Raw genomic sequence first — 25409 nt, 5'->3', positions numbered from 1 at the left:
ATTATGTATACATGTAACTGTTATATACAAATATTAATTTAATATATAACAACAAACCAGAGTATACTGATTTGTATCACTACAATATAAATGTTATTACGGTGAGGTTGAATTCTCTGTCATTTATTCATCATCCAAGCACGAACTTGTCTCAAAACAATATATATCTCTGTAAGTTAACCTCACTTTCAGGTATTGAGATGTGGTTTTCTTTTAGACAAGTGCGTGTGACCATCCACGAGAACTTGTGGTCATCCGATGTTCAGTACTTCAGTCCTTTGATACTGTTTGTTCTAGTAAATATTACATCAGCCAATGAAATTCAGCCTTCATATTTTTGCACGTGTATATAAATCCGACAAAACCGAGAATCCAAATGGTCTTTAAACAGAAAATAGAATGGAGCGTTTTCAGATCCGCGTAAGCATAGCTTGGACACACAATATCTGTAATTTAATTAAATTGTGTCTGAATGAACATAAAAACACTGTATTTATATTTTTGTTTACTGAGACCTCGTGGTGGGGACGGGGTAGGAAAGATGGGAATTCCTCTAACTTTCTACCGTGAAGTAGGGAAAAAAAAACACAACCATTCCAAAGACATAAACTTTACACCCCCCTCCCTAAAAAACACACTAGAGAACAGTTACACACAACTTTCACAATACATTTGTTAGTAATAACAAAACAAAAAAACGCATTAAATTCTTTTTGCATTATATAATTTTAAAATAGCACGTCAATAATGGATCTAGAACTTTAAGTGTGGAAGTTGTTTGCGACTTGGAATTGAATTTGGATATGCCGGTTATGGTCTCATTGATATTTAACACACCTTCATTCAATATTACTAGCTTCAGATTTAACCTACTCTGCTATAGAAGAAATTATTTGATGAAAAAATAAGGATTTAGATTTTAACAGATGAGGCGTAAAATTGACGTCTTTCGAGTCAAACTATTAATTTTTACTGTGGGGGGGGGGGTACAATGAGGGTCAAACCCTAAACAGTTAAGACAAGTATGGACATAACCATTCCAGCTTTATACAAGTCTGCATTTGAATTAATTCATTATTCAATATCTGACACATCATAGGTTTGTGACACACTACCTATTATAGTGTCCAATATCCGAAATCTACATATATATTGCTAGATTCAACATATCAAAGAACCCTAAGAATTGCTTGTTTTAAGTGCCGTTTTGGTCCCTTATTTCTAAAAAGTTTTTGTCTGGCAACAAAGTATTTACGGACAACGAACACATCGCAAAAACATTATACTGCGTCAAATCTATAAATATAAACAATTGAATACCACCATTTTATTTTATTTTTAAAAAAATCCCTGAATTTCTTCCTATCTCCTCTTTCTGTGGGTTGCAAATGAACGGTCCATTATATTGGTCATTACCCATTTTTGTGTCTTTCTTCAGAAAAGTGATATATAAAGACAAGCTTCCACAGCTAAAATGATCAGCAAAGCAAACTTTCAAACTGGAAATTCATGAACTTACTTCTTTAAAAAAACCGGAAACGCAAGATATAAAGATATTGCCAAATATAAGCCTAGTACAATGAGCAAAGAGCATGGCATAAGAGAATCATTTCTTTAATTTAATAACTTTAACTGTATTCCCATTATTGCAGACCTGGTATGTTCATTAATGTAGACCCATTGACTAAACTTTGTAATTCACAATTTTTCAATAATATCTGGTGTGATTTTTTCATCTTAAATCGAGAAACAGACATGTCAAGGTTTTTTTTTCTTTTTACATCTCAACCATTTTCCAAACAATAGCTACAGATTTGATCCGGGTTTATAATAATTCTGCAGAAGCAGATCGAAATCAGTTATGACGTAGATAGTAATCATTCTAATCGTAAGCATGTTCATTGACCATAACGACGATGAAAGCACATCATAGAATGACGTTTCGACATCATATAATGAAGTTAACCGAACCACATGATATAAGATTACAAGCACTTAATATAATGACACAACCACATCATATAAAGATGTTTGCACATAATATAAGGGAAAATGCACATCATATAAGGATGTTTGCACATCATATAAGGATGTTTGCACATCATATAAGTATATTTGCACATCATATAAGTACATTCGCACATAATATAAGTATATGTGCACATCATATAAGGATATTTGCACATCATATAAGAATGTTTGCACATCATATAAGTATGTTTGCACATCATATAAGAACATTTGCACATCATATAAGTATTTATACACATCATATAAGTATATTTGCACATCATATAGGGATGTTTGCACATCATATATAGATACTTGCACATACTATAAGCATATTTGCACGTCATAAAAAGGTGTTTGCACATCATATAATGACAAGTGCACATCATATAATGACAAGTGCACATCATGTAAAGGTAAATGCACATCATATAATGACAAGTGCACATCACATAAAGGTAAATACACATCATATTATGAACATGGTCATAACAAGACAGTTTTGGCGTTCCATATTTTCATGTAATTGTATTTTTATGTAGTCCATCATGGCTTAAATAAGTGTGACACTATTTACTAAAAGCTTGCATTTCCTCAATGACAATTACATTAGATACTAGTAACTAAATTGTTCCAAATATTTTAAGAACGATGCCTAACAATTTTGGGTAATACTCCTCCCTCTCGCTTTAAAGCATGCAAAGACTAAAACAATGTCTTATATGCTTACTCTGTAAAAGCAAGAGAGAGCTGAAATAGTTTTCATTGGACCACGCTTCATTATCAATATCTTTGGATCTACACTTCAACATTTTTGGCCTTCAGCATGACTTATGTAAATTTATAATTATTTTTTTTATATAAACTATAAGATGATTACATGAGGCGGATGTCATTTTGATGTTTTAAATATATATTCATTACTTTGAAAACATGTATTTGTGTTCTTTGGATGTCGTCTGCTCCATGGTCTGGTTGTTGTCTTTTAGACGCACCCCATTTCCATTCCCAATTTTATTTGTAGACACATCTGTTCTGGCTATCCTCTTATGTCTTTTAGTGTGAACTAGAACGAAAGTATTTTACTATTGCCCTCAAAGTGGACACTCACAATTATAATTCATCAAATAAAGATATGTCTATAGATAGTCACAAGAGAATCATAAGACATGTCCTAAGATATATCTTATGACAAGTCTTAGGAATGCTTCGTAATACCGACCCCTGGACATTAACTGTATCAAAAAAGGACAAAATACACTAACATGAAGGAATAATAAAAACGTTATGAAAATATTATTGAGGTCAATAACATCTGTTGCGATAATAGAAACATATCCTTATTTTTCGATATTTCTGAAACTTTGTTGTCATTGTCCTCAAAAGAAAGAGACACGTTATGGCCTATTTATTGTTGTTCTTTATGCATTGGTGAATTTAAATGTATATTTTACTTAATTAAGATTTACCTTAAATTTTGTACAAGTTAAAACCATTTTTAAGCAATATTTTGTACAGGTTATAACATGTACAAGGTACTTTTGTACATGTTATAACTTGTATTTTTGCATTATACAAGTTATAACATGTACAATATTTTTGTACATGTTATAACCTGTACAAAATCGCAACTTGTACATGACATATCCATATAGTTTCTGCTACTTGTGGGAATGGTACATTCAATAACTGTTGAAAGCTGCTATTCTTGATGTTCTGTTCAACAATAGGCCTGTAAAATTTCATTGAAAATGTTATGTAAATACTAAGATACTTTCTTATCATGATCATGATGATACCTTCCATAAAAAAAATCTTATCAATATCATATGAGTTTGACTTAACAATTATGCTGTAGTTCACCAAGCCTTAAAGTAAACTAAATAAAGACTCCTATCATTATTTTACATGTCAGGAAATGTACCTGATCACAGTAATGACTATTGACTGTAAATTAGTGTAAACACTTTTCTAATACTTTGTATAGGTTGCTTATTTCTTGACCATTTCAAGGGGTTTTCATTCTTGAATTCTTGGGGTTCTTCTTTAATATGCTGAGTGTTACCATGTATTAGGTTTTTGGAATTTGGGCCCCGCTTTTAAATTGGTTCACATATAGGTCCAAAGGGTCCAAAATTAAACTTTGTTTAATTTCATCAAAAATTATTGGTGAATTATTGGAGTTCTTTGATATGCCATACAGCTGTATTTAAATTTTCAATTTTTGGTCTCGTTTTCAAATTGGTCTACATTAAGGTCAAAGGGTCCAAAATAAAACTAAGTATGATTTCATTAAAAATTGAATTCTTAGGGTTCTTTGATATGCCAAATCTAACTGTGTATTTAGATTTTTGAATTTGAGTCCCGTTTTTCAGTTGGTCCACGTTAAGGCCCCAAGGGTCCAAAATTAAACTGAGATTGATTATAACAAAAATTTAATTTCTTGGTGTTATTTGATATGCTGATTCTTAGCATGTATTTAGATTTTTGATTATTGGCCAAGTTTTTAAGTTGGTCCATTGTGACCACCTTAAGCTCCAAAATTAAAATGTTTTGTTTACATTCAACAAAAATTAAATATAAGGAGTTCTTTGATATGCTGATATATATCTAACCATGTATTTCGATTTTTGATTTTTTTAACCCTGTTATCAAATTGGTTTACATTGAGGAGGTCTAAAGCGTAAATTAAATTGTGTTTGATTTCATCAAAAATTTATTCCTAAAGGTTCTTTGATATGCACAATCTAACTGTGTATTCAGATTTTTTACTTTGGGTCCTGTTTTCAAATTGGTCCACCTTGAGGTCAAAATAAAAAAAAAATTGTTTGATTTCAACAAAATTTGAATATAAGGGGTTCTTTGAACTGCTGAATCTGACCATGTATTTATATTTTGAATATTGGACCATTAAAACTAAATTTAAAAAAAAATTAAGTATCTTGACCACATTCATTCTGTGTCCAAAATCTATGCTGTGTCAAATATTTAATGACAATCCAAATTTAGAGCTGTATCAAGCTTGAATGTTGTGACTATACTTGCATTACCTGTTCAGGGTACAACCTCTGCTGTGGTATCAAGCTGCCCCCGTTCAGAGTATTTTTTTGATAATGTTTTCAGTAACTTTTTATGTTTCAAATAATCAAAATATTCTAAGTCGATTTTCTTGAAAATATTCTAAGTCCAATTTGCCTTCGTTTTCATCTTAGAAAAATTCTAAGTGCTGCTTTTCCATCGTTTGCCTTCCTTAAAAATTTCAAAGTCCAGATTTGCCATCGTTTCCATCCCCCCAAAAAGATAAAGTCCAAACTTTGCCATTGATTTCCATAGATTTTCATTCTTTTCATGGAATTTCTTTCATTGCAAATATGAAAACGATGACAATTTTTGCCATGGAAAATATTTGCCATGAATTTCATGGAATTTCATCAAATTTTACATGAAAAATGGATGGCATAGATGGAATGCCATGAAAATCTAGGGATGGGATGTTTTACATCTCTGACCTCTTTGTCTCAGACAGGTTTACATGTATGAATTAGCCAGTATATCATTTTAAAGACCAGATCTGTTTTAATATATATAATTAATTAACACATATGGATGTAAGTTTTCAACCTGAATCAAAATGAAGACTAATTTCAAGTTCAGATTTATTAAGTCACCATATCTATTTGAAAATGCTTAAAATGTAAGCACTACCCACCGTCCATTATTGGTTGATAAAAGTAGATTACTCATTTAAAACTTTTTGCATCTCATTTTCAAATTTTGGCCGATTTTAGGAAACCGCTTTTGTGGTCTCATAGAGCTTGTTCGAACTGTAATAGACTCGAACACTGGCCTTATCAAATCAAAGACTTCAAAATTTGTATTTGCTGTTTCTCTGATAAGTATAGAGCATTAAGAAGTAAGAGCAAAGACTCCTCAACTCGAAGTACAAATAATGTAGGATAACATGTCTTCCTGTGCATCTTGTGAACTAACATGTTAACAAACAAGACCACCTTAAGTGAGAAATGATAATCAACATGTCAAAGATACGAATGCGGTATGTTTGAAAACAACAACACCCCATTAAGAAAAAAAAACGTTCTGTCAAAAAGAAATTATAGCTACATAGAACAGTACTGTATAATTTGTTTTTTAAATGACAAGAGATGTCCAGCATGTGAAGTGAAAGTGGGACACTATAACATCAATGACGTCTGTAGCTTAATGCAATGACTATAACTAAAAAGAGGTGGTATGAGTGCCAGTGACCCAACTCTCCATCCAAGTCACAATGTATAAAAAGTAAACAACTATAGGTCAAAGTAGCCAGCTGGACTAGCTTGCTTTCTAAATGCCGGCATATTGATATCAATGAGTAAAACAAATATAGTACAATGTATCTATCAAAGCAAAAGTGCCAGAAATTCGAAAAGGAAAAAAGTAAACATTTGAATAAAGCCTGTGTTAGATGTATGATGTGTGCTGTGATTCTGTATAATTTTTTTTATGTCTATTTTTAATACACTCTTTGTTAATGAACGATTTTTATTCCTCGAACATACTGTATATTATCTTATATGTATTTACATAAATAAATTGCAATTGGTCTTTAACAATCCCGATCAGCAGGTTCATCTAGTACAAAGAAGGATAATTTTTCATATTACATTAGCATGTTCTCATCTCATCTCTACATTTAAAGTACATTTAATATATATGAAAGAATAATTTGTGGTTAAAAAACCTCAAAATCGTCAAATTGTTTGAAAAAAATGCATGTTTATGAACGACTTAAATCGAATAGCTCTATTTACAGGCATAGGCTCATATAAATTTGTTTTTTGAAAAATTGTAATAAATCTGATGAATAGAATAAGTGTTCAGATGCTTTTAATACTTAATATATAATACTCGAAAGCATTTAAAAAGCTTATTTTTGCAATATTTAAATTGTTTAGGCCAACATTTTAACAGATGAAAATATCTTATTTAAACGTAAAAAAACCCATCCACATGTTGATGACATTAGTTTCTATAATATATGTCCACGAAACATGGCCAACTATATCATAATTCCCTAAGCATACATGTCATGTAAAGTTTTATTAAGATTGTTCAAGTCTTTCTGTCCTATTAGGTTCAAGGACACAGTTATTGACCTTTGGTTTTCGTTGTCTACGAATAAAGTCCCTAGTGTGAACAGTGTATATTTTGTTGTTGATAAATTGTCCAAATTTGTTTCTTAATATTTAATGCATGCAAAAATAAGTAAGTGGATGAAATTATATGATAAAAAAATTTGGGTGCTGAATCTTTATGTTAAGTTGTGATTTGGTCCAGTTAAAATAAGTCAAAAATAAAAAGAATGCCTGAAGCTGTCAAACTGAATGTAAGACTCCCTTAACACTGAATTGTCAATATTTTGAGATAGCTGGTAGAAATTTCTGTAATGATATTATTTGATCCAATAGTAGTAAACTACACCATAAAATATTTTTTGTGATAGAGAAGTTGCGATCTTTTTAATTTGAATTTATTGTCTAAAAGAAATGCACTACGAAATAACTGTGTTCTCGGGCCTATTGGTGTCATCAGACACATATTGCTTTTATTTTTTGTTTACGAATAATTCATCTCATATCTGTTTTAACACGTTTTAAGGGAAACATATAGCAGTTAAATTTGTTTTTATTATAGGTAACTATAAAGAAACTGAACTGAATGCAAGATTATTAAAACCATACGAAGAAGAACTAGCCAATAAGCATAGCTTAGCCAGCATTGAAAAAGCAGCCGACACTCAAGTTAAACATTCAGACGGAGCTCAGGAAACGTTTAAAGACAATACCCTCATTTTGTACAAACGTGTTGATGAATCAAATGATTCAACAGTTTTTTCTCAGCAGAGTGAAAAAACAAAACCTTCAGTAGTCACTCAAGTTGAACCTCCAGTAACCACCAAATCTAAAATAACCAATACTGACAATCAACAGAAAGAAAACCTACTACTAGCAAAGACACATAAGAATATCAAAGCCATGATGGACAAATCTAAAGTAGACTTACATGACAAAGAGGAGTATGTCAACTTTTTGTTATGGGATTTTGCTGGTGATGAAGAATTTTATCACACACATCAAACATTTCTGTCTCAAGATGCAATTTATCTTGTTGTAACAAAACTTAATGAGGCTAATGACAAAAATGCACAAAGTAAGTATTGATATACGATGTTCGTATTTGGCACAACTTTTTGGAATTTTGGATCCTCACTGCTCTTCAACTTTGTATTTGTTTTGCTTTATAAATATTTTGATATGAGCGTCACTGATGAGTTTTATGTAGACGAAACGCGCGTCTGGCGTTCTAAATTATAATCCTGGTACCTTTGATAACTATTTACACCACTTGGTCGAAGCCACTGCTGGTGGACGTTTCGTCCCCGAGGGTATCACCAGCCCAGTAGTCAAAACTTAGGTGTTGACATGAATATCAATAATGTGGTAATTTTTATAAATTTCCTGTTTACAGAACTTTGAATTTTTCGAAAAACTTAGGATTTTCTTACCTCAGGCATAGATTACCTTAAGTTAGCCGTATTTGGCACAACCTTTTTGGAATTTTGGATCCTCAATGCTCTTCAACTTTGTACTTGTTAAGCTTTATAAATATTTTGATATGAGCGTCACTGATGAGTCTTATGTAGACGAAACGCATGTCTGGCGTACTAGATTATAATCATGGTACCTTTGATAAATATTTACACCACTGGGTCGATGCCACTGCTGGTGGACGTTTCGTCCCCGAGGGTATCACCAACCCAGTAGTCACTTCGGTGTTGACATGAATATCAATAATTTGGTAATTTTTATAAATTTCCTGTTTACAAAACTTTGAATTTTTCGAATAACTAAGGATTTTCTTACCCCAGGCATTGATTACCTTAGCCGTATTTGGCACAACTTTTTGGAATTTTGGATCCTCAATGCTCTTCAACTTTGTACTTGTTTGGCTTTATGAATATTATATAATGAGCGTCACTGATGAGTCTTATGTAGACTAAAAGCACGTCTAAATTATTATCCTGGTACCTTTGATAACTATTCGATACATTTTTATCCACCATAATTTTTTACGAACAAATCAGGCGATGCCAAATAGTGTTCGTCCATTAACAAGAAAACACTGTGCTAAAAATATTTTCAAATTCATGATGTTCACCTCTGATGAGCCGAACATTTCTTGAATTAAATTTGTTTTCTTATACTGATTTTTAGGTCTATATGACTACAAAAAAATAGTTAGTGAAGACAAACATCATATTGAGCTCCATTTGTTTTTTACAACGCCCTTTTGAAAATACCCTATTTTCATGATTTTCCCATTTTTCATCATTTTTTACCTGTTTTTAGATTATAATCGTGAAAAAAAAATCTCATTTATACATCTTAATTTTGTTTTTATTCTTTCGATAAAGACGAAGTGGACCAATCGGAATAAATTAACTTAAAAAAAAATATTGGTAGGTGTTAAAATCAGAAAGTTGTATCATATTATGATCAGGCATGGGGTAATCGTAATCAGTAATCGTAATCAGCTGTAATCAATTACATTTTGCAGTGTAATCCTATGTAATCAGTAATCATGCCATTTCTGATTACAAGTAATCATAATGTAATCGATTACATGGCAAAAAACAGGTGTAATCATGATTACTTTTAGATTACTTTAAGATAACATTCATAAGATTACTTGATGATTACAAATCTTGTATAAATATGACAATAGTTTTCGATAGACAAGATGAAAATAAGAAAATGTAAAGCTTGAATGAAAAATCATGAAACTAGTAATCACAATGATGGGACCTTGTTTAATGTGATCATCTATATAACAAATTTGTTTCACCTAGTGTTTTATTTTGTTTTAACAGTTTACAAAAAAAAATTTACTGTCCAATATTTCTTTGTGAAATTTAGCTCTTTTGATACAAGAATATGCCTTGAAGGCATTTGTTTTCCTGGATTGAAAACTTCTGATATTAACTCCAATTTCATATTAGTTTACCCAATATTTTTACCAAAATACATTGAAATTCAAATGCAGAAAACATTTAGTTCCTATTTGACTTTGATTGTCACCATAAATATATATAAGCCCACTTAATTCAAAACGGAAGTTAAAACCAGGTTTCGTTTATTGACAAAATTGAATGAATTTTATTTTCTATAAATTTGTGTATAATATGTGCTTTCTTATTTTTATTCTTTATTAACTTTATTAGCCTTAAGGCTCACCAGTATAAACAAGTACATTTTGTACATGTACAGTGTATACATATGGCATAAATATTGCAAACAATATGCATAGTAAACAATAGGTGACATCAGAAGTTTCATTAATACAATAAACTGTTGCTAAATATAAAGAGAAATGAATAATTTTTCCTTAGTTACAAAACTGTTTTGTGTTTTCACCTGACAATAATTCTATTAATTTCAATCAGATCAAGTATTAAAACTTTTCAAACAAATAATGACAATCAACCACTTTTAACTTTACTGATATTGTTATTAAGACAATAAAATTTTAATACCCAAGCCCACCCATTGTTTGTTTAAAAAAATGGAAGTAGTGATTAACACCTGTAAAAACATTAGTGGATGTGTCAATTATGTCCCAACAGACAATAAAACTATACTTAATAAATTTTTCCTTATTTTTAGTTTTTTTGTTAATTAGGCAGTTGGTTACAATTTGTAGTTAAAAATAAAACTACATCTTTGACATAGAGAAAGGACACTTGTCTATAGCTATTTTATCAAATTACACATGTTACACTGTAACTGTAACTATCTTGTCTATAAATTCTTTTAAAAGATGAATAAATTAAGGCTTTTAAAAAAAAATCACCAAAATAAGCGGATAAAAAGTTATACAAAAACTTTGATATAGCAATATACAATGTAATCATAAGTAATCTAAAGTAATCATGATTACAATAAAGAAAAGTAATCTAATGTAATCGATTACATATGAAATAGGGTGTAATTGTAATGTAATCGATTACATTTTATTACCAAAGTAATTGTAATTTAATCGATTACATTTTAAAGTAATCGACCCCATCCCTTATTATGATATCTTTTGTGTGTGAAGTTACCATGTTGTCAATTTTTGTCGAGTCTGCAACTTTTGTTGCAGAAAGCTCGACATAGGGATAGTGATTTGGCGGCGGCGGCGTTAGCTAACTTCTTTAAAGCTTTATATTTAGAAGCTGGAAGACCTGGATGCTTCATACTTTGTATATAGATGCCTCATTTTACCAAGTTTACGTCAGTCACATGTCCAATGTCCTTGACCTCATTTTCATGGTTCAGTGACCACTTGAAAAAAAAGTTCAGATTTTTTGTAATGTTGAATTCTCTCTTATTATAAGTAATAGGATAACTATATTTGGTATGTGCGTACCATGCAAGGTCCTCGTGCCCGTCAGACAGTTTTCACTTGACCTCGACCTCATTTCATGGATTAATAAACAAGGTTAAGTTTTGGTGGTCAAGTCCACATCTCAGATACTATAAGCAATAGGGTTAGTATATTCGGTGTATGGAAGGACTGTAAGGTGTACATGTCCAACTGGCAGGTGTCATCTGACCTTGACCTCATTTTCATGGTTCAGTGGTTATAGTTAAGTTTTTGTGTTTTGGTCTGCTTTTCTCATACTTTATGCAATAGGTCTACTATATTTGTTGTATGGAATGCTTGTAAGGTGTACATGTCTAGCGGACAGATGTCATTTGACCTTGACCTCATTTTCATGGTTCAGTGGTTATAGTTAAGTTTTTGTGTTTTGTTTTGTTTTTGTTGAGCCTGCGACTTTAGTTGCAGAAAGCTCGACATAGGGAAAGTGATCCGGCGGCAGAGGCGGCGGCGGTGTTAGCTCACTTCTTAAAAGCTTTATATTTTAGAAGGTAGAAGACCTGGATGCTTCATACTTTGTATATGGAGGCCGCAAGTATCGAAATTTCCGTCAGTCACATGTCCAATGTCCTTGACCTCATTTTCATGGTTCAGTGACTACTTGAAAAAAAAGTTAAAATTTTTTGTAATGTTAAGTTCTCTCTTATTATAAGTAGTAGGATAACTATATTTGGTATGTGCGTACCTTGCAAGGTCCTCATGCCCGTCAGACAGTTTTCACTTGACCTCGACCTCATTTCATGGATCAGTGAACAAGGTTAAGTTTTGGTGGTCAAGTCCATATCTCAGATACTATAAGCAATAGGTCTAGTATATTCGGTGTATGGAAGGACTGTAAGGTGCACATGTCCAACTGACAGGTGTCATCTGACCTTGACCTCATTTTCATGGTTCAGTGGTTATAGTTATTTTTTTGTGTTTTGGCCTGTTTTGCTTATACTGTATGCAATTGGTCTACTATATTTGGTGTATGGAATGATTGTAAGGTGTACATGTCTAGCTGGTAGGTGTCATCTGACCTTGACCTCATTTTCATGGTTCAGTGGTCAAAGTTTAGTTTTTGAGTTTTGGTCTATTTTTCTAATACAATAAGTAATAGGCCAACTATATTTGGTGTGTGTAAATATTTCATGATCTATATGTCAGTCACGCAGATTTTATTTGACCTTGACTTCATTCTCACAGTTCATTGCTCAGTGTTAAGTTTTTGTGTTTTCGTCTGTTTTTCTTAAAATATAAGCTATAGGTCAACTATATTTGTTGTATGGAAGAATTGTTAGCTGTACATGTCTGCCTGGCATGGGTTATCATGTTTATCTGACCTTGACATCATTTTCATGGTTCATTGATCAATGTTTGGTTTTCTTGGTTAAAGTTAAGTTTATGTGACAGTTGTAATAAAGCTTTACATTTAGAACTATCAACATAAAATCAATGATTAGTAAAGAAGGCGAGACATTTCAGTGTGTGCACTCTTGTTTTCTTATACTTTATGCAATAGGTCTACTATATGTGTTGTATGGAATGATTGTAAGTTGTACACGTCTAGTGGGCAGATGTCATTTGACCTTGACCTCATTTTTATGATTCACTGGTTATAGTTAAGTTTGTGAGTTTTGGTCTTTTTATCTAATATCATATGCCAAACTTTAACTATATTTGGTTGATGGAAATATTTTATGATCTATATGTCAGTCCAGCAAGTTTTATTTGACTATGATCTTAATTTCATGGTGCATTGCACAGTGTTAAGTTTTTGTGTTTTGGTCTATTTTTCTTAAACTATAAGTAATAGGTCAACTATATTTAATGTATGGAAGCATTGTTAGCTGTACATGTCTGCCTGGCATGGTTCATCTGACCTTGACCTCATTTTAATGGTTCATTGGTCTTTGTTTAGCTATCTTGGTTAATGTTAAGTTTATGTGACAGTTGTAATAAAGCTTTATACTTAGGACTATCAACATAATATCAATAATTAGTAAAGAAAGCAAGACATTTCAGTGTATGCACTCTTGTGTAAATTTAGGACTTTTCTTAGTTTTAAGTACCAAATGCATATTCAAACATGTTTGTTATAAGTAATTGAAAAATACATAAATTTGAAAAGAAAAAAATGATACGGGATGAACATGATTCTGGTATAATCATTTCTTGTACCCTTCACCCGTTTTCTCAAAACTTTGCTAACAAGACTGACTTGATTACATTAACTTTTAGTTATATCTCTTTGAACAGTAATGGGCAAACATAGTTCTTTAAAACTGGGGTACATGTATATATTAGTTCAAATATATTTCCTTTTGTGCATTCGTCTGTAAGCCTTTTTTAGCTCACCTGGCCGAAAGGCCAAGTGAGCTATTCTCATCACTTGGCGTCCGTCGTCGTCCGTCGTAGTCCGTCGTCGTCGTCCTGCATTAACTTTTACAAAAATCTTCTCCTCTGAAACTACTGGGCCAAATTTAACCAAACTTGGCCACAATCATCATTGGGGTATCTAGTTTAAAAAATGTGTCTGGTGACCTGGCCAACCAACCAAGATGGCCGCCATGGCTAAAAATAGAACATAGGGGTAAAATGCAGTTGTTGGCTTATAACTCAAAAACCAAAGCATTTAGAGCAAATCTGACATGGGGTAATATTGTTCATCAGGTCAAGATCTATCGCACTGAAATTTTCAGATGAATCAGACATTCTGTTGTTGTGTTACTGCCCCTGAAATGGTAATTTTAAGGAAATTTTGCTGTTTTTGGTTATTATCTTGAATGTTATTATAGATAGAGATAAACTGTTAACAGCAATAATGTTCAGCAAAGTAAGATCTACAAATAAGTCAACATGACCAAAATGGTCAGTTGACCACTTTAGGAGTTATTGCCCTTTATAGTCAATTTTTAACCATTTTTCCTAAATCTTAGTAATCTTTTAGAAAAATCTTCTCCTCCGAAACTACTGGGCCAAATTTAACCAAACTTAGCCACAATCATCATTGGGGTATCTAGTTTAAAAAATGTGTCCGGTGACCCGGCCAACCAACCAAGATGGCCGCCATGGCTAAAAATAGAACATAGGGGTAAAATGCAGTTTTTGGCTTATAACTCAAAAACCAAAGCATATAGAGCAAATCTAACATGGTGTAAAATTGTTCATCAGGTCAAGATCTATCTGGTCTGAAATTTTCAGATGAATCGGACATTCTGTTGTTGGGTTGCTGCCCCTGAAATAGTAATTTTAAGGAAATTTTGCTGTTTTTGGTTATTATCTTGAATATTATTATAGATAAAGATAAACTGTAAACAGCAATAATGTTCAACAAAGTAAGATCTACAAATAAGTCAACATGACTAAAATGGTCAGTTGACCACTTTAGGAGTTATTGCCCTTTATAAACAATTTTTAACCATTTTTAGCTCACCTGGCCCGAAGGTGATGAGTAATTATCCACTAAAAAATGTGTGGCGTGACCGGGCCAACCAACCAAGATGGCCGCCATGGCTAAAATAGAACATAGGGGTAAAATGCAGTTTTTGGCTTATAACTCAAAAACCAAAGCATTTAGAGCAAATCTGACAGCGGTAAAAGTGTTTATCAGGTCAAGATTTATCTGTCCTAAAATTTTCAGATGAATCAGACAACCTGTTGTTGGGTTGCTGCCCCTGAATTGGTAATTTTAAGGAAATTTTGCTGTTTTTGGTTATTATCTTGAATATTATTATAGATAGAGATAAACTGTAAACAGCAATAATGTTAAGCAAAGTAAGATTTACAAATAAATCAACATGACCAAAATGGTCAGTTGACCACTTTAGGAGTTATTGCCCTTTATAGTCAATTTTTAACCATTTTTCCTAAATCTTAGTAATCTTTTAGAAAAATCTTCTCCTTCGAAACTACTGGGCCAAATTTAATCAAACTTAGCCACAATCATCATTGGGGTATCTAGTTTAAAAATGTGTTCGGTGACCCGGCCAACCAACCAAGATGGCCGCCATGGCTAAAAATAGAACATAGGGGTAAAATGCAGTTTTTGGCTTATAACTCAAAAACCAAAGCATTTAGAGCAAATCTGACATGGGTAAATTTGTTCATCAGGTCAAGATATATCTGCCCTGAAATTTTCAGATGAATCGGATATTCCGTTGTTGGGTTGCTGCCCCTGAAATGTTAATTTTAAGGAAATTTTGCTGTTTTTGGTTATTATCTTGAATATTATTATAGATAGAGATAAACTGTAAACAGCAATAATGTTCAGCAAAGTAAGATCTACAAATAAGTCAACATGACTAAAATGGTCAGTTGACCACTTTAGGAGTTATTGCCCTTTATAGTCAATTTTTAACCATTTTTAGCTCACCTGGCCCGAAGGGCCAAGTGAGCTTTTCCCATCACTTGGCGTCCGTCGTCCGTCGTCTTCCGTCGTCCGTCGTCCATCGTCCGTCGTCGTTAACTTTTACAAAAATCTTCTCCTCTGAAACCACTGGGCCAAATTAAACCAAAATTGGCCACAATCATCATTGGGGTATTTAGTTTAAAAAATGTGTGGCGTGATCCGGCCAACCAACCAAGATGGCCTCCATGGCTAAAAATAGAACATAGGGGTAAAATGCAGTTTTTGGCTTATAACTCAAAAACCAAAGCATATAGAGCAAATCTGACAGCGGGAAAAGTGTTTATCAGGTCAAGATTTATCTGTCCTGAAATTTTCAGATGAATCGGACAACCTGTTGTTGGGTTGCTGCCCCTAAAATGGTAAGTTTAAGGAAATTTTGCTGTTTTTGGTTATTATCTTGAATATTATTATAGATAGAGGTAAACTGTAAACAGCAATAATGTTCAGCAAAGTAAGATTTACAAATAAGTCAGCATGACCAAAATGGTCAGTTGACCCCTGAAGGAGTTATTGCCCTTTATAGTCAATTTTAACCATTTTTTCGTAAATCTTAGTAATCTTTTACAAAAATCTTCTTCTCTGAAACTACTGGACCAAATTAAACTAAACTTGGCCACAATCATCATTGGGATTACTTGTTTAAAAAATGTGTGGCGTGACCTTGCCAATCAACCAAAATGGCTGCCACGGCTAATAATAGAACATAGGGGTAAAATGCAGTTTTTGGCTTATAACTCAAAAACAGAAGCATTAAGAGAAAATCTGACAGGGTTTAATTGTTTATCAGGTCAAGATCTATCTGCCCTGATGTTTTCACATGGATCAGACAACCCGTTGTTAGGTTACTGTCCTGAATTGGTAATTTTAAGGAAATTTTTCCGTTTTTTGTTATTATCTTGAATATTATTATAGATAGAGATAAACTGTAGACAGCAATAACGTTCAGCAAAATAAGATTTACAAATAAGTTTACATGACCAAAATAGTCAATTGACCCCTTAAGGAGTTATTGCCCTTTATAGTTAATTTTTTACATTTTTCATAAATTTTTGTAAATTTTTAGAAAATATTTTCCATTGTAATTACTGGGCCAAGTTCATTATAGATAGAGATAATTGTAGCAACAAGAATGTTCAGTAAAGTAAGATCTACAAACACATCACTATCACCAAAACACAATTATGTCATGAATTTATCCGTGTCCATTGTTTAATATGCACAAGACCAAGGTGAGCGACACAGGCTCTTTAGAGCCTCTAGTTCGTAAATCTTAGTAATCTTTTAGAAAAATCTTCTCCTCTGAAACTACTGGGCCAAATTTAACCAAACTTAGCCATAATCATCATTGGGGTATCTTGTTAAAAAAATATGTCCGGTAACTCGGCCAACAAACCAAGATGGCTTAAAATAGAACATGGGGGTAAAATGCAGTTTTCGGCTTATAACTCAAAAACCAAAGCATTAAGAGCAATCTGACAGGAAGTAAAATTGTTGATCAGGTCACGATCTATCTGCCCTGGAATTTTCAGATGAATCGGATAATCGGTTGTTAGGTTGTTAGGTTGCTGCCCCTGAATTGGTAATTTTGAGGAAATTTTGCTGTTTTTTTGTTATTATCTTGAATATTATTATAGATAGAGACCCCCTAAGGAGTTATTGCCCTTCATAGTCAATTTTTAACAATTTTCTTAAAATTTGAAGATTTTCGATAACATTTTCCACAGAAAGTACTGTTATAGATAGAGATAATTGTAAGCAGCAAGAATGTTTAGTAAAGTAAGATCTACAAACACATCACCATCACCAAAACACAATTTTGTCATGAATCCATCTGTGTCCATTGTTTAATCTTCACATAGACCAAGGTGAGCGACACAGGCTCTTTAGAGCCTCTAGTTTGTTTGTTTCTAATGGTAGCTTCAGTTCACCTTTATCAAAACTTCTGTATGGATATTATGTAATAGGGGCATTTATTTGTCCAACTGTATTTGATTTGTTATTTTATAACATTATACTATATAAATCCTTCCGAAAAACAGAGTTGAAATCAATAAATATACTAGCTATGCAGTTTTAACTTATACAGGTTCAAGATTCAGCCTGTACATAATACCTATACATTATATATTTTGCATTACTATGTTATTATGTACGTATGTTCCTTTAGGTATTGATTTTTATTATTATCTTGAACATCTATCATGTATTTCCCTATTCATCTATTTGACACAAAAATATTTGATACTTATTAAATTCCTGTAGTATCATACTATAATATGATAATGTAAGCAACAGGTGGTAATAACTAAAATGAACACCTCTAGAAATTGATACATGCTACAATCATTTTTTGTAGACATGTTTCAGTTGTGGATGAATTCAATACATTGCTACTGTAGACTTGATGATCAGCAAAATGAACCCGACAGTGTTACAATGGATGAGAGTACGGAGAAAGAGGAAACAAATAAGTGTGATCCACCAGTAATTCTTGTTGGTTCACATAAAGACAAAGTCATAAATGCAAAGGGAGAAACGGTATGTGAGATCACCGGCAAACATGCATACAATATTAAAATATTCATATCAAGTAAAAGCAGAAAAAAAACATTTAATTGTATTACTGTACAAACAGGGTTAACTTTACATGAATGAATAAGATTTGGGTTACTATGATGGCAAAAGTCAAGAAATCAATATTTCCGAAAAGGAAGAGGCAAATTTGTTGAAAGTTGATTTAAATTATTAGAAAAAAATATACTTTCAAACAGTGTCATCTGGTTGTTTGAAGGAATTTAAACCTTTGTTAGTTATATTGTCCAATTTAATTTATACAATAACTTTTGTTATGCTTGTTTTCTGTGTTCTTTATTTGCTAGGACCTTTAAATTTGTTCATAGAGAAAGCCAACCCTTATTGATTTATTTACCTGAATAAACAAAGTAGTGTTTAATTAGATCAATGTATGTCTTGTTAGTTTTGCGACAAAGTTCACTGGTCTGATGCTATGCTTTGACAAAGAACAGTACAGGACAACATGTCTTTAAAGCACACAAACCCTTACAACATAGAACAATATGGTTTCAAAGCATACAAACCCTAACAGCATACTGATTTTCATTTGCATATTCACACCACATCTTGAAGGGTGTTAGATACAACAAGCTCAAGACCAAACGTTCCTTCTTTACCACTGATCGAAACGAGAAATCTAGTCTTCGAATTTTGATAACACAAAAAAAAATCTTAAATATGTATAATTTTAGTAAATAATATTAATAACTTGTGTTGGTAAAATTAACCAAAATAAGGTTGAACAGCAAAATATGAAACATCTACCAACAGTGTCATCGCCCCTGTTGTTTTACAAATAATCACCATATATACTAGACTTTAATGTAGTACTCTATACATATTAAAACAAAGTGTTAAGAGAGAAATAATCACTAAATTGATATAACATACATTGTTTCGATATCAAATTATTGTAGACATTTGGTATCGTAGTGATACAACTGATTAGATTGTGGATTAAATTGATATCTTTGACCAAGATGTATTATTGTTGACTACCAAATATGTGCTCTATGTAATTCCCTTTATTTTACATGCAATAAAATTCTAGTGATACAATTAAATGAATAGACTTTATATAAAACTAGAAGTTATTCAATTTAGTAAGAGGTGTATTTTGTTAAAAATGCATGTATTTTTGGAGACACTTAAATATTTCAGAACCTTTGTAATTGAATTTGGATAACCATACAAACGATAGTTCAGCACGTCCTGAAATAGTTCAGAAACTCCATATCTAAATTCAGGGTATCCAAACATATAATCACCCAGCATCCCAGAAATAGTTTAGGAATACATATTTGAATTCTGGGTATTCATACATATTATCATTCACCACCTCCAGATAAATTTCAGGACCTCGAAAATTTGCTTGCTGATTGCCTTTTATCCTGAAATGTTTCAGGACCTTCATTATTCTATTTGAGGATAATTCTAGTATGGACTTACACAAATAATCGATGATAGGATAGCAATTGCTTTATTTCAGGAGGCCCTTGAATTCATATTCATTAGGTATTAGATGATCAACAGAATGCGACTCCAGGATATCCTAAAGTATTGATGAAAGTCCCCAAGTATTTCAGGTCATCCATAATTTGATATATAAATTATGACGATTTAAAATAATATATGTACATAAAAGACGGACTTGAAACTTCTAGAATGCCCACCCAATATGATGAGTCAAAATTAAAAAAAAAGGTCGCCCATCGATTTTTCAAATTTTTAAAACGGTCATAAAAGAGGGACGAAAGATACATGTCAGGCAAATTAAATATACATGTAGATATCCTTCCCTTTCTAATATATTTATGTCAGTTAACCTCATAGTATAATTTTAAACATTGACATGTTTTTGTTCGGTTTCCTTTATCACATACTTAGTAATTAAAATACTTTTATTACAGATAGGGATTGAATGCAAGAAGAAGATTGAAAGCTACGTGAAAGGTGTTTCAGATGATGCCTGTGGACATATACGATCTGAATACTTCATTTCAAATACAAAAGATGATGATAGTATATTCCAAAAAATAAAACAGGACATATTAACCTTAGCCAGAGGAATGAAATCATGGAATAAAGCCTATCCATTGAAATTTACACAGCTGGAAAAAAGTCTTCAAGAGAAGATGATAGAGTTACAAATTCCAATTATAACTTTTAAGGAACTGATGAAAATCTCTCTTGAAACACCAATGCCAATGAATGATGAGGAACTTATGTTGTTTTTGAAATTTCACCATGAAATAAGAGCTATAGTTTATTTTGGGGATCTTCCTGATTTTATTATTTTAGATACACAGTGGCTGTCCGACGCTTTTAAATGCATAGTAACAGCAGAGAAATTTCAATTTGATGTAAGCAGACATAAAATGAAGGAAAAATTGGAGGATTTAAATGTTAGAGGAATATTACATACTGAGGTTTTGGACGATATATTTAAAGATGAAAGAAATGTTTTGTATAAACATGAGCAACATAAAGATGCTATCCTGAATATTATGGAGAAATTTGATATTATCATACCAGCAACCAGAGACAATGCTAATGAAAAACCTTGCTACTATGTACCTTGCATGGTCAAATCAAAACCAGAAAATGACATATATGAGATGTTCAATGTGACCAAGGATACCTGTAAGAAATCCACCTGGTTATGTTTTAAGTTTAGGTTTCTACCACCACATCTTATTAATCATTTGATTGCTTCATTGAGCAGGAATTATAAAATTGCAGTAGTAGATACCCCTAGACAGGAGAAGAGAGAAATTGCACTTTTCAGAGGTATTGCTGTATTTGAATTGGAGGAGACAATAAAGTTAAGAAAACTACTTTTAAGGACATGTCCAAATTTGATTCAAATTCAGGTTTTAGAATTCAGAAAGGAAATTAAAACCGGCATGTACAAACACATTGCATCCTTTGTGACAGAGGAAATAGACAAGATAATAAGTAGAAGATTCAAGATGTCAAATGTAAAATTTGAGAAAAAGTGGAAATGTGACCTCAAAAACCCAGACTCCGTTACCGGATTGATTGATTTTAGTGCAGAGCAAGATAAAATATATTATTGTGAGGAATGTACAACTACACACGAGTTCAACAATGAATGGTCAGATCTAGAAATAATAACGCCTTGTGTAAGTTAAAAATGTATATAGTAGTTATAGAAAGTATGATTTTTATTATATCTTATATGGTGTACTTGTTTATCTCTATCTGTACTTCCATCTGCCCAATGTTCTTTTTTTTTTCTCATGTGAGATTAAAGTCACGGCAGGCGAGACATATGTATTGCTTTTTTTGCATCAGCAATTGTTAAGTGTTCTGCTTAAGTTTGTTTGATAACAACTACGTGTGTTGGATTAATGATATTTTGAAGTTACTATCAGTTCATATCATTTTGACAATTATTTTCAAGTCTTGTCCCCAATTATCAGGACATATTAGTTGTATAAATAGTCCCAGACCATACCCTCTAGGTTATAATCCAGCATCAGGAACCATTCAACTATATAGAATGTAGTGCCGATTATATTCCCAATTAGAGAAGGAAAACACATAAATACTATACTTCAGGAAATGTTTTCGTTGCCAATTCAGGCAACTATAATTTGTCAGAGTTTTGTCGTCAACGCATCTTAAATTCTGGATAAGAATGCTGTCAACGATCGAAATTTTGTAAACAACGATTGAATTATGTGAACGTGTTGTTAATGATTTAAAAGCACAAAGCGAACCCTCTCATATACAATTGACTAACATACTATGAAAGTATTTCTTTTAGTAAAAGTATTCCCAACAAATTATAAAGATGACCTGATATTGAAAAAATTACCAAGTGGATACTTTTTTCAGTGATATATCTTAAATATAACAAGTAACACCATAGTTAATATGAAAGATAATGAATCTTCAATGACAACTCTTCTGGTTATGTTATGGGGAGATCATTTTGACGAACTAGAATTCTGACTGAAAAAAAAATGTATGATTTTGCCATAGAGTTCCAATTGTCACCTCTGTTATTGAACATTTTTTAAAGAATCTTTTCCACGGGAACAAACAGGAAAGTAGTTATATTTTTACATGCAAGAAGTTTAAGAAATTTAGAAATGGCATACAACTTTTCGATTTATCCTAATCAGGCTGTTGGTTTTCTCCTTTGAATAATTTCGAATTTTGTTCCTCCTTAGACCCTTCACATTGCTTTAGGATATGGATTTTGCCTATTGTAGAAGGTCGTATGGTAACCTGTTTAGTTTACATCCTGATTTTTTTTCTTTAGTTGGTAGTACTCTCATTTAATTGACAATCATACCACATTTCCTTTTTATATCATCTATTATTAATAATCTCCTATTTTTTAAATATGATTTGGAAGTATCACATTTCAAATAATATCAGATCTAGACATGCGATTCTCCAAGCAAGAGTAAAAAATCTGCCGATTTTCCAGCTCTTCATTCCCTTCCGTTAAAAACCTAAAGCTTCCAATTTGTTAAAATGTCATCCATCTTTTATTATCATAGATGTTAAGCTCTTATATCGATTTTGTGACAAAGAAGTGGCTATGAAATGTTTTGTTAGATTACACCTGATCATTGTTGACTGCAATAAAAGGCAGAAGAACAAACCTTAACAAAAAGAAAGACAGCAGAGAAATGAAAGGAAAACAAGGAGGTGACAAGACCGTGAAATTTACACATACATTATATTGTTATGCTTTATTATTTACTTATTAAATCTTATACATGTATCTGTTTTATTAATAGATGCTAGAAAACTCATTTTTGTGTTAAGTAATTTAAAAGGAGTTTTAAGCAATTCTCAACACGACAAAGGAAAAATTTAAGTTTACATCTATTATATCTGAATAAAAGAATACACAAGAGAAAACAGTAATAGCAAAGAAAAAGTGGAGATATAGGTTTATAATCAAATAAACACTTAAAACATTGATAAAAATCTCCAGTTATCGAGGCCTCAACCCCAGTGATCATTTTCAAATCTCCTGTTGTAACTTAACAACTCTGTGACATGTGTATCATGACTTATACTGAATACTAACATTACTAATAGAGGGTCGTTAAAAGTAAGGAAAAGCTGACAGTTTATTATTTTTCTTTCAAGATAACAGTAGTAAAATATATTTTTACTGATATTGACATCCTACATGTATAAGATGAATATTTCAGAAATTAAAAACACTACACAGTATATAGTTTGAAAATTATCTTCTTTTATTCTAAATTCAACGTCTTCAAAGTTCAAAGTTAAATTAAGACATTTTCTTAGAAAAGGCAGTTATTCACGTTACTGTCGGTAATAGCTTACATTTGATGGAACTTTAGAAGTGCAAGATGCTATATTTATGCCATAATTGAAATTATATAAACGTTAATGTGTTAATGAGGGTCCATATAATGATGTATAGTTTTAAGAAGATATATGTCTTATTTAAATGGTGGTGTGAATGTACATCCAATAGTGATAACATTTATTTTGTCATTAATTTTAGTTGTCACAGAGTTCTGAAAATATTCCAAGTTTGAATCTTAACCCAGAGAGCTCCGGTCAAATACAAAGAACTGAAACATCCACCAAGGTAAGTTAATTTTTAAAGTGATGCTTTTCTTTTTTCTTTGGTATAACAAAGATATAATTGAGCCCAAGAATTTAGAAATTGTATGGTTGGTCGTGTTGATTTATTTAACCAGTCCTATGTTTATCAAAATAGAGTGTAATGAAATGATAGGTGCTACCCACATTGCCAAGTTTTCTCTTTGAACTTTTCATGAATTTTTCTAATTATTTTCTATTGATGATGAATGACATATTTTTTTTTGCAGGTACGTGTCCATGTCCAAGCTGGTGATAGAGTGCTTTCAAATGTCAATCAAGAGGCAACAAGTACAGCCAGTGTTGCAGGGGTATGTAACACCACAATGTATTTTAAAGCCAAATTCATTTCTCAAAAATGAAAATGAATGAAACAGAATATTGTAGACTTTTCTTTCGTTCAGTTGTTTGAAAAAGTCAAACGTCTAAATCGGTCAATTTTCATGGACTTGTCCTTTTTAATCTTACCTGGCCCTAAAGGATCAATTGATATTGAGATTTTCTCAGCACTTTGCGTTTGTTGTCCGTTAACTTTTACAAAAATCTTCTCCTCTGAAACTACATGTAGGTTGCCAAATTAAACCAAACTTGGCCTAAATCGTCTTTATGGTATCTTGTTTAAAACAAGTATCCGATGACTCCGCCCATCCACCAATATTTCCGCCATGGCTTAAAATACAACATAGGATAAACTGCAGTTTTTGGCTTAAATCTCTGAAACTTTTTCATGTAAAGATCTATTTGCTCTGCAATGTTGGGTTGCTGCCCCTGAATTGATCATTTTAAGGCAGTTTTCTTTTATGTTCTTGCCTTTTATAATAGAGATAAACTATAACAACACAATTGTTTAGCACAGTAATATCTACAAAAAAGTAATTTTCAATTGACCTCATACAGAGTTATTTCCCTTTATAGTAAATCTTTTATTTTATTTGTTAAGTTTTGTAATCTTTTGAATATTATCATGAAAACTTTGATATTTAGAGAGAAACATTTATTTTTCTTTATGCGTTATAAGAATTGAATTATAATAGAGAAATAAACACTTTAAATAATTTAGGGGCCAGCTGAAGGACGCCTCCGGGTGCGGGAGTTTCTCGCTACATTGAAGACTCATTGGTGGCCTTTGGCTGTTGTGTGCTCTGTGGTCAGGTTATTGTCTCTTTCACACATTCCCCATTTCCATTCTCAATTTTACTTTAAGGTAGTACCCAACACTTTCACTAACATTAATTTGGCTCGTTTAATTTTCATAAAATTTTGTGAAAGTATTTACTATGACACTTTAACAAAATTTTCAAAAAAAATTAAAAATTTGAACCAACCG

General features: G+C 32.0%; 1 protein-coding gene across 1 annotated transcript in view; it reads left to right on the top strand.

Annotated features, from left to right (window-relative positions):
- Window positions 1–25409, top strand: part of LOC139498905 (uncharacterized) — a 37288-nt gene that overhangs the window by 4771 nt on the left and 7108 nt on the right. Inside the window, exons 2-6 of the mRNA XM_071287494.1 lie at window positions 7705–8220; window positions 18237–18418; window positions 20365–21600; window positions 23982–24068; window positions 24313–24393. Coding sequence (XP_071143595.1) covers window positions 7705–8220; window positions 18237–18418; window positions 20365–21600; window positions 23982–24068; window positions 24313–24393 — 2102 coding nt within the window. The remainder of the gene's footprint in view (window positions 1–7704; window positions 8221–18236; window positions 18419–20364; window positions 21601–23981; window positions 24069–24312; window positions 24394–25409) is intronic.

The sequence above is a fragment of the Mytilus edulis genome, chromosome 12, assembly GCF_963676685.1.
Source record: "Mytilus edulis chromosome 12, xbMytEdul2.2, whole genome shotgun sequence".
NCBI lineage: Eukaryota > Metazoa > Mollusca > Bivalvia > Mytilida > Mytilidae > Mytilus > Mytilus edulis.
The sequence above is the reverse complement of the archived record's forward strand: the minus strand, read 5'-3'. Positions and strand labels throughout refer to the sequence as shown.